Source organism: Sceloporus occidentalis, unplaced genomic scaffold (genome assembly GCF_023333645.1).
Source record: "Sceloporus occidentalis isolate IW3139 unplaced genomic scaffold, rSceOcc1.0.p SCAF_5, whole genome shotgun sequence".
Lineage (NCBI taxonomy): Eukaryota > Metazoa > Chordata > Lepidosauria > Squamata > Phrynosomatidae > Sceloporus > Sceloporus occidentalis.
In genome coordinates this window covers 161,620,202-161,630,021 of record NW_028316985.1, presented here as the reverse complement: position 1 = coordinate 161,630,021, position 9,820 = coordinate 161,620,202, and the positions used below count along the sequence as shown (strand labels likewise).

The window sequence follows — 9,820 nt, the reverse complement described above, 5'->3', positions numbered from 1 at the left end:
AACTGGATTATTTTTGCAGTGTGGATGCCGCCATAGACTCAGACTGCATCTGCACTGAAGAAATAATGCAGATCAACACCATTTTAACTGCCATGGCTCAGTGCTATGGAATTTGTAGTTTTGTGAGATATTAAGCCTTTGATACCACAACAAACTACACATTCCAGGACTCCATAGTTTTGAGTCACAGCACTTAAAGCAGTGTCAAAGTGCATTATTGCTGCAGTTCTGATGCAGCATCCTAAATAGACTAACTTTGCAGTTGCCAGCTCTTAAGGCACTTGCTGAAGTCTCAGGGAATTTCTGTGCTTCTCCAGGTAGGGAGAGGAATCTCAGGGTGAGTGGCACAGGACAGGAGAGAGTGGATTATTGTTTACAAGCTGTCTTTAAAATCTGGCCACCCACTTTCCCAAGGCTTGCTTACTGGTTTAGGATTAGTAGTAGTTGGAGGCTTCCATGTTAGTGCAGTCAGTGGCAAATATGCATTTGGTCTGAACTTCTAAGAACCAATCCAAGATACTGAACTTCCCCAAATAGGTCCCACAACTCAGATATCTCCTTTAAATTTCGGAGTATTTATTATTTATGTGACAAACAGTGTGGTGCAGTGGTTTGAGCGCCTATGACTTTAAAGACCATGGCTTGAATCCCCACTTGGCCATAGAGACTCATTGGGTGACTTTAGGCAAGTCACACTCTCTCAGCCTCAGAAGGCAAAGGCAAACCCCCTTCTGAACAAATCTTGGCAGGAAAACCCAATGTCAGGATTGTCAGAAATAACTTAGCGTTATTGATCCAAAATGCAGCCCAAGTTAACCTAGTAAATCTAGGCCTCATCTGCACTGAAGAAATATTGCAGTTTGATACCACTTTAAATGTATGGATCAGTGCTAGGGGCTGCTGGGATTTGTAGTTTATTGTGGCATCAGAGTTCTCTACCAGAGAAGGCTAAATACCTCACAAAACTATAATATCCAGAAGAATTCCATTATAGCACTGAGCCAGGGCAGGTAAAAGTGGTGTCAAACTGGATTATTTCTGCAGTATGGATGGACCTTGAGCATTTTTAATAACTAAGGTCCAAAACACACTGCAGAAATAATCCAAATTTGAGACTGCTTTAACTGCCCTGGTTCAATGCTAGGGAATCCTGGGAATTGTAGTTTACTGTGGCACCAGAGTTCTCTCTGACAGAGAAGGCTAAACGTCTCACAGAACTACAGTCCCCAGAATTCTCTAGCACTGAGCCAGGGCACGTTAAAGCGGTTTCAAACTGGGTTATTCCTGCAGACAGTGTTGTTTTGGACTCAAAGAGACTAGCCATGGGTAAATGTGGCGTTAGTACCGGAAGTGTCTGCTTTATAGTGCTCTAAGCTTGCCTTAACTCTTTGAGATTTGAAACCATAGAGAGTGGAGGAAGGAAGGGACGCGGTTGAAACTTCCTGTTCGAGCTGTCGTAAAGCGGAAGTGTCGTGCTTTACGGCAAGGCTGGGATTGGCCGGGAGGGGAAAAAGGGGCGGGGTTTGTTGATGGCATTAGAAGAACGCGGCCGGTGAGCGGAGCCACGTGGGAAGCGGAGAAGAGGTAAGAGGAGGACCGGGTCCTTTTCGGTCTCCTTAAACCCACCTGGATCCGGGACACGCGTGGGATCCTGGGATTTGTAGTTTTAGAAGCACTAAGTGACGCTTCTCAGCCTCACAGGAAGGCAGTGGCAAAACTCCTCTGAACAAATCTTGCCAACACTGCAGAAATAACCCAGTTTGAGACCGCTTTAACTGCCCTGGCTCAGTGCTATGGAATCCTGGGAACTGTAGTTTTGTGGGTATTTAGCCTTCGCTGTCAGAGAGCTCTGGTGCCACAATAAACTACAATTCCCAGGATTCCTTAGCACTGAGCCAGGGCAGTTAAAGTGGTCTCAAACTGGGTTATTTCTGCAGTGTGTTTTGGACCTGAGAGAAAGAAGTGTGTAGCCTTCCTTCAGTCTGAAAAGTGCTGTGAGATCCCTTTGTGCGTTGATAATAGCAAGTTAAAGGACTGCCTCCTTCAATACAAAACCCTTCTCCCCAGAAAGGTCAGCAAACAGTTCAGAAATGTAACTTCTTGAAGCTCTGTTGGGTCTTTCTCAGGCTGCTGCGTTCCTGGGATCCAGGTCTCACTCAGGTTCAGCAGGAACTCTATTAGTTATTTATGCAGCTGGTTGTACATGTCATTCTCCCCCTTCTCTTTGGTGGCTTTTTGTCTTATCTCTATGGAGAGACCCTGGATTCTTCCTCTGGTTTGGTGGGAGGGGAGAAAACCCTACATTTTGCAACCACAATGGAGCCAGAGGGTTATAAATAAAGTAAATGATTTCCTCGGTGTCATTAGAGTATAATATTCAGAAGCTGCATCCACATGGAAGCAATAATAATAATAATAATAATAATAAAATGTATTTATATCCCGCCGCTCTGTGCAACACAACACATTAAAATATGCAGTCCCATAGTCCAATAACCCCCACCCCACCCCTAAAATACAATTAAACAGTTTACAGATTAAAACATACCTTAAAATAATAAACACACCAACAGTGTCTGTAGCAGAAATCGGGGAATAATTTGCGAAAAAGCAGAATATAAATAAATAATAAATCGTAAAATTGTATCATTTACTTTATTTCTGCTGTGTGGATGCAGCCAAGGCATAAGAATTTGGAAGGATGATTACCACCTCTCTAACTTGCTAGATATATATATATATATATATACACACACACACACACGCACAGAGTAGGCAATCTCTAGGTCTTCCATAGCAACTCATATGGTCAACATCTGCCAGAATTGCGCTGGAGGACCTACAAATGCCCAGAGATGTGTTTTTCCCAAGGAATCTCTAGGTCCTCCAGAGTGGCTTCTGGTGGACATTGACCACAGAGTCACACTGGAGGACCTACAGATTCCTTGGTCTGTTACAGACTGCCAAAATAAAGCTTCTTCGGGTCTCTTTGGAGTTATGCTATTTAAATGACACATGGGTCCTAAGAGTCCGGAGGTCGCACCAAAGCCACACTCCATTCCTAAGCACTGGAGTGCAGCTTTGGTGCAGCTTCCGGATTCTTAGGATGCATGCATCATTTAAACAGCATATCTCCAAAGAGACCCGAAGCAGCTTTATTTTGGCAGTCTGTAACAGGCCCTAGAGAGTCCATGAATAATCAAACCTGCAAAAGTCAAAGCCACAAACATGGAAGGATAGCTGTATGTTTCTATTCCAGACGTTCAAAACACTGGTGCAATGACTGCTTGTTGAGATGTTAAGACACAGTGATGTTTCAGTCTTGCATGCCAAGTCGCAGCTTATTAAAACAATATGATAAAAGGTCATGGCTTTGCTTCATTGTATACTAAGCAGTATGGTGTAGTCGTGTGAGCATTAGATTAGGACTCTGGGTTCAAATCCCAGCTCATCTGTGGAAACCCACTTGGGCAAGTCAGCATTCTCTCAGATGAACTAATCTTGGAAAGAAAACCCTGTGACAGATTCATATTAGAGTTGCCATAAGTCAGAAGTGACTTGAAGGCACACAATGACATATGCTGCACAGGACTTTATTCTTTCCCCCCGCACACCATCTGATGTTTTGGCATTGCAGTAAAACAATTTCTGCTGTACAACTGACTTGATACATAGAGAGAAATTACATTTACATAAAGTTTTTAAGACTCATGAAGTCTCTTGGTATAGATGATAAGAACTGGATCCAGATTTCATTTTGATAAGAGCAAACTCACTGAAATAAATGGGATACGTTTGTAGCGCACTTCAGTTACTAATTTAAGTCCTTTTGACTGCAGCAGATCTGCTTGAGATCTAAGTCTGGGTTTGGCTATATGTAAACTGTTATCCTGTACTTGCTCTTTCAGGTCACAAATGGTGTAGGGCTTGTCTCAGACTACGGACACTTAGTTAATCACTTATTTTTTTTTTATGAGAATGCTAATAAATTCCAGGTTGCTGGAAATATGAGAGAGCAGGCTATTTGTTTTTGTTCTTGAATGGCCAATGTATCATGATGAAGTATGCAATAGTGGATTTTACATAACTGAAGAATTATTGTAGCGCAGTGTATTAATTTCTGAAGTTTATCTGATTATTCTAAAACCCTAAAATACCATTTTAAGGATAACTGAGCTTTTGAAAAAGCTTACAAGGCGTTGTCTGCTGGACTATTTCATGGGCTGTTCTATATTACCCATAGCACCAGGAAGTGTACCTGGCTGTGTGAATACAGCCGTGCTTTGCAGATTAATCCAAGCTCTGTAGAATTTGCTAGTCACGCCCTTGATTTTGTTCATGTTTCTTTTAAACAGGAAGGAGGCATGTCATTTCGAGGAAGAGGAGGTGGTCGTGGTGGTGGATTCAACCGAGGCGGCGGGGGTGGATTCAACCGAGGCGGTGGCGGTGGTTTCAACAGAGGTGGCCGTGGTGGTGGAAGAGGTGGATTTGGACGCGGAGGAGGACGCGGAGGCTTCAACAGGGGTGGATATGACCAGGGACCCCCGGAAAGTGTAGTCAGTAAGTTGTATTCATTCCTAATAGAAACTGAAGAAAATATTTAGACCTCCTGCCTTTCTTGCTTTAAACAAATCTCTCTTTGCAGTTCTGGGAGAATTTATGCACCCTTGTGAAGATGATATTGTCTGCAAATGCGTCACGCAAGAAAGCAAAGTACCTTATTTCAATGCACCGGTTTATTTAGAAAACAAAGAGCAGATTGGAAAAGTCGATGAAATATTTGGGCAGCTCAGAGACTTTGTATCCTTTATTTATTGAAACACCTCTATCCTGCCCTATATCATGGGATCTCAGGCTAAAACACTTCCAATTTAAAACACCTCGAGATTAAAATCATAAATAATTTAAACAAGATAAAAATATATGAAAACAACAGTTAAAACCACTTTAAAAGAGCAGTTAAAGCCACTTTAAAAATTAAACTTTAAAACCATGTGCATGTATCCTTGAAATAAATTAGTCCCCAAAGGGTTTAATCAAAAGCCTTGTTTTTGGCTTGGCGTTGGAAAGAAACCAATGTTGGTGCCAGTTGGATCTTCCAGGGGAAAGCATTCCTGAAGAGAGAACTAGTAACAAATTTGAATTTTATTATTATGCTAGCAAAACTTGATTAAGTCCACTTGTGTTTTTTTAATATTCTTATTTCTGTAAAGTGATTATTAAATAAAATATTTAGGTATAATACAGATGTCCTGCTTGCTCAATTACATCTCAGCTTTCTGAGTGAGTCTCCTGGCGGTTTCTCCTTCTTGATGTAGGGATTCTTCATCTTGTTGACACTGGACATTTTGATGATAAAAATCAATGTTTTTGTAGTTTTTGGGGAGACTTCATGATGATGTTCGAAACAGAGGTTGCTGCCAATGTCTTTTTGAATATGGTCTTACTGCTTTCTTGCTAGATTCAATCTATTTTGATTGTCTGCACAAGGAAATTGAATAGCTCTGATGGAATGTTACAAGTCTCTAGAGAGTAAATATGAAATGTTCGTACATATTGGGATATGAACTGAATTAGAAATCTGAGTCTTATTGCTCTCTCAGAAATGGGATTTCTCAAGTGTAACAGTAACATTGACACTGAAATGTTCTCGTGGTTATTTTATCTCTGCTGCATTTTAAGATTTAGTAGTTACATCTTCTCACATTATTTTCTGTGCTGAATTTAAAGATTTGAGAGTGATGGTGCAAAATAATACTAATCATTCCTGAAAAAGAAGAGAGGAAGAAAAGAATAGTGTATTCATCAAGTCTTCAGTAATTCTAGGGTTTATTTTCTAACTTAAATACTTAAAAGGCAGAAGTAAGTTGGTTCCAGATTTAGAGTAGACACACTGAAGCCAATGGGACGCCAGTTAGGAGCAATTGTGGATACAACTAAGTGTGACTTTGGCCATGTGTAAGAGGTAACAATATCTTTATGGATAAGAATTAGAATTGTTCTCAAGTGGTTTCCTTAAGCAAATCTAACAGTATTTTTCAGTCAAACTGTCAGAAAACATGAAAGCGTCCTCCTTCAAAAAGCTACAAAAGGTAAGATTGTGTTTATCTCCAATTAATGTAGTATATAGTTATACCTATGAAGATTTTGTTAACAAGTTTTTCATAATTTTGCATTTTAATAATGTACATGATGCTCTTATACCACTGGATGTAATTCAAGCACACCCATTAATGGCTTCATAAATGCATATGCAGTAAATAGTTATATTGTTTAAATACTGTACTGCTCTTTAAAATATCTGCCCTTTCTAAAATGAATGCATTACCCCATGTTAGCATATTTATATAATAAAGTATTGTAGCTTCCAGTCAACGTTGTTTATTGATCATTAGTATATGTTACTAGTCCTGCTTCTGCTAAAGTTAAGTCATGACAAAGGGGTTAAACAGATAGGCAAAATAAAGTAGTTTCCAGCTGTTTGAAAGTGAGGCGTTTATATAATGCACATAGAAACTGAAATGAAGCCATGCTCTGGGGCTAAAAACTGGAGAAAAAAGAAGCTAGGCTTAGCTGAGAAAATGCACACCTTTACTCCTGCATATCAACAGCCCAGTGGCAATTCCAATGTGCCACAACTCCAGCGGATGTGATTACAACATACACAAACCACACCATCCAACAGGGGGACATGGGGTGAAGGGAGAGGAAGAGGGCATGCAGTGGGGAGCCTCCATGATTGTGCTTTGCCAATGTACCACTTGTACACCAATGCCGTGTACTAATGGAGCATCACATGTGCAACTGTGGCCGATCAAAAGAGTGACCATACAACAGAATGGCCTCTGGCCGATGTGGGAGTAATTGGAGGTCGTAGGCAATGTGTTTGTGTGACGGTGTGCATGTATGATAGGGAGGCAACAACAACAACAAAATAACCCAGCAGTGCGGCTTGACACCACACCATGCAGTCTGCCCATGGGTATTTAGCCCGCCTTGGAAGTGGGCCATGTGGACAGCAAGGCTTCGAGTCGTTATGATATTCACTGGGAGTAAATGTTTAGGATTGCTGTATGTATCCCATTGAAAACTGTGGATTAGCAGTTTAGTTAATCTTTAGCTAATTTATTGCATTTGATCATGATATTTGTGTGTGCCTTCAAGTCACCTCTTGAATTTTGGTGACCCCATGAATTTCATGGAGTTTTCTTAGGCAAGCAGTACTCCGAGGTGGTTCGTTCCTTTGAAATATAGCCTACAGCACTTTTTATGTGTTGGCGATCTCCAATCTAAGTACTACTGAATCACAAATAATAAGATGTTGAATAATACCCCCCTCCTATCATTTGACCAATTGATCTGTAGTCCACAAAAACTTAGGCTACAGTAAATTTGTTAGGGTGAAGATGACAGATTTACTTTAATGAAAGAAGACTTAATTTAATTTTTCAGTTTAAAGATGCAACATGATTCTTTTGGTTTTGTGAAAGGTGTCATTGTAAAATTAGCTGACATGTATATTTCTAGTTTAAGATATTTTTATGTATATGGGAGTGAAAATTTGACAAATGCTAACGCTAGCCATCTATTTTAGTTTTATATCGATCCAGCAAAATTGCTCCCTCTGCAAAGGTTTTTGCCAAGGCCTCCAGGAGAGAAAGGACCTCCTAGAGGTGGTAGAGGAGGCCGTGGAGGAAGAGGAGGAGGCCGAGGTGGAGGTGGCAGAGGAGGAGGTTGGTAGCATTTTTTTCTTGTATGTGTCTAGGGTAGCCTTTGTCAACTTGATGCTTTCCAGATGTGTTGAAAGATAAGCTTTGTAATTTATTTGGGAGATTGTTCCGTTGCAATTGAATGCACTAGGAAGGAGGGTCTAAATGTATGTAATAAAGCAATGGAAATTTTTCCAGGAAGGTGTAAAAAATTCTGCAAGCATGATGTTCCAAAAAACTTTGTGGCTGTTGTATAGGTTTATTAAGATCATGGTTTCTACCCATTTTTAAAAGCCTATTTATCACCATTAAATGTTAACTTGTCCTTCTATGTTATCTATTTCTAGGTGGTTTCAGGGGTGGCAGAGGCGGAGGAGGGTTCAGAGGAGGACGAGGTGGTGGAGGTGGCGGCCGAGGGTTTAGAGGTAAGCATATTCATATTCATCACTGCCCTTTATTGTGTTGTCAATAACCTTGGAATTGAATTGAAAGCCCAATAAATGATTCTTGGGTCAGGGTCACATCTGGAGCCAGGTGGCTAGCAGTCTCAGGGTAATTTTACCTGCATTTTATGTGGCATTATGAAAGAATACTAAAATAATAGATGCAGATACCTATGAGGTTGTAGGCAGTTTTGCAACTAACTTGTTAATTATAAGATCTTGTGCTTGCTTTCTAAATTAAATGTGAATAATCTATTTTTCCCTCTTTTAAATTAGGTAGAGGACGTTAAAAGTGAAACAACACATCATGGCTGCATCTGCAAAATACAATGAGAAAATTTCTTATGAACTTGAGTGCTACCAAAGGGACAATTTGAAGCATACAATGATCTGAAACTATTGCATCTATACTTGATGGATGTCTTCTAAAATGGAACAACTTAAGAAGAAGTGCCGATACTTGTTTCCAAATATACTTGGATCTCTGTTGGGCTTTAGACATTAAATGGATGTTATTTTTAAACCTTTTTTAGAAAGTCATTTTTATATCAAAATTTTATTACTGATGTTGGGAAATTTAAACATTTGCTGCATAAAATATAAATAGCAAATCTTTTGGACTTATTTTTAAAGTCTTTGTGTTTTATTTGTCAGTCTTAAAATAGAGCCATGAAAACTTGATTATCAAAATAACTTTTACATGATTTCAGAACTAATTTAAATTAAAAACTAATTTAAACACCACGATGAATAATATGTCCAAATGTCAGAAGTCTCCTTAAACCAATAGTGTAGTGTGGAGCTATAACTATACTTCTATTATGTCTTAGAACTAACGCTGCATCTGCACTGCAGAAATAATCCTGGTTGACACCACTTTAATTACCATGGCTCAGTGCTATGGATTCCTGGGAATTGTAGTTTGTTGTGGCACCAGAGCTCTCTGACAGAGGCGGCTAAATTTCTCTCAAAGCTACAATTCCCAGAATTCCATAGAATTGAGCAATGGCAGGTAAAGCTGTGTCAGCCTGGATTATTTCTGCAGTGCGGATGCATCTTAAAATATGTTGGCAGGCTTCTTGTCTTTTTGTTTTACAACCACTGCTCTCACCTGAATAGTGAGATGACAAGCATAGAGATCATGTGCTGTCAATACAGGGCTTTTGTAAATTAGGGGGAAAATATTATTTAGCAGCTTTTATTTATGAAATGAAGACCTGCTGATTGATTTCTTGTAACTCATGGGGATTGTTTATTTAGGGATATTGTTGAAGCAACTGGTACATTTTGTTCTTCAAGCTCTAGAAGGAGAGGAATGGTGTTAAAAGGCCAGAGTTCACAGGTTAGACCTGTAACATCCTGAAGATGTCTGTAAAATCAGATAAAAAGATTAACACACATAAAGTTCTACATGAGAGCTGAGCTAATCCCTTTCTCAGTAATGTTAGGGAATACTCTGCATGTGTAGCATGTTGTCTGTAGAAAAGAATGGAAAGGAACTCATGTGCAAATGATGAATCTTTTGTACTAAATCTCAGTTTTTAACTCTTAAATAACTCTTGGTTAATTTCTGTACTGTTCATTGTATGAATGAAATAAATTTATGAAATGGAAATTCTGTCAAAACAATCATTTGTTCATAAACTTAAAAGATTAATCTGCTCTGAA

General features: G+C 39.5%; 1 protein-coding gene across 3 annotated transcripts; it reads left to right on the top strand.

Annotated features, from left to right (window-relative positions):
- Nucleotides 1-179: 179 nt before the first annotated feature.
- GAR1 (GAR1 ribonucleoprotein) lies at nt 180-9,767 on the top strand. 3 transcript variants are annotated; one of them, XM_089525973.1, is made up of 7 exons: nt 180-317; nt 4,356-4,560; nt 4,646-4,800; nt 6,033-6,092; nt 7,595-7,733; nt 8,057-8,134; nt 8,429-9,767. In XM_089525973.1, exons 2-7 carry the CDS (start codon nt 4,365-4,367, stop codon nt 8,440-8,442), a joined length of 642 nt encoding a protein of 213 aa, XP_089382099.1. In that variant the 5' UTR covers nt 180-317; nt 4,356-4,364; the 3' UTR covers nt 8,443-9,767. The 3 variants fall into 3 exon arrangements, with proteins under 3 accessions (XP_089382099.1, XP_089382097.1, XP_089382098.1); XM_089525971.1 differs by lacking the exon at nt 180-317 and adding an exon at nt 1,510-1,584; XM_089525972.1 differs by lacking the exon at nt 180-317 and adding an exon at nt 1,955-2,071.
- The last annotated feature ends 53 nt before the right edge of the window (nt 9,768-9,820 follow it).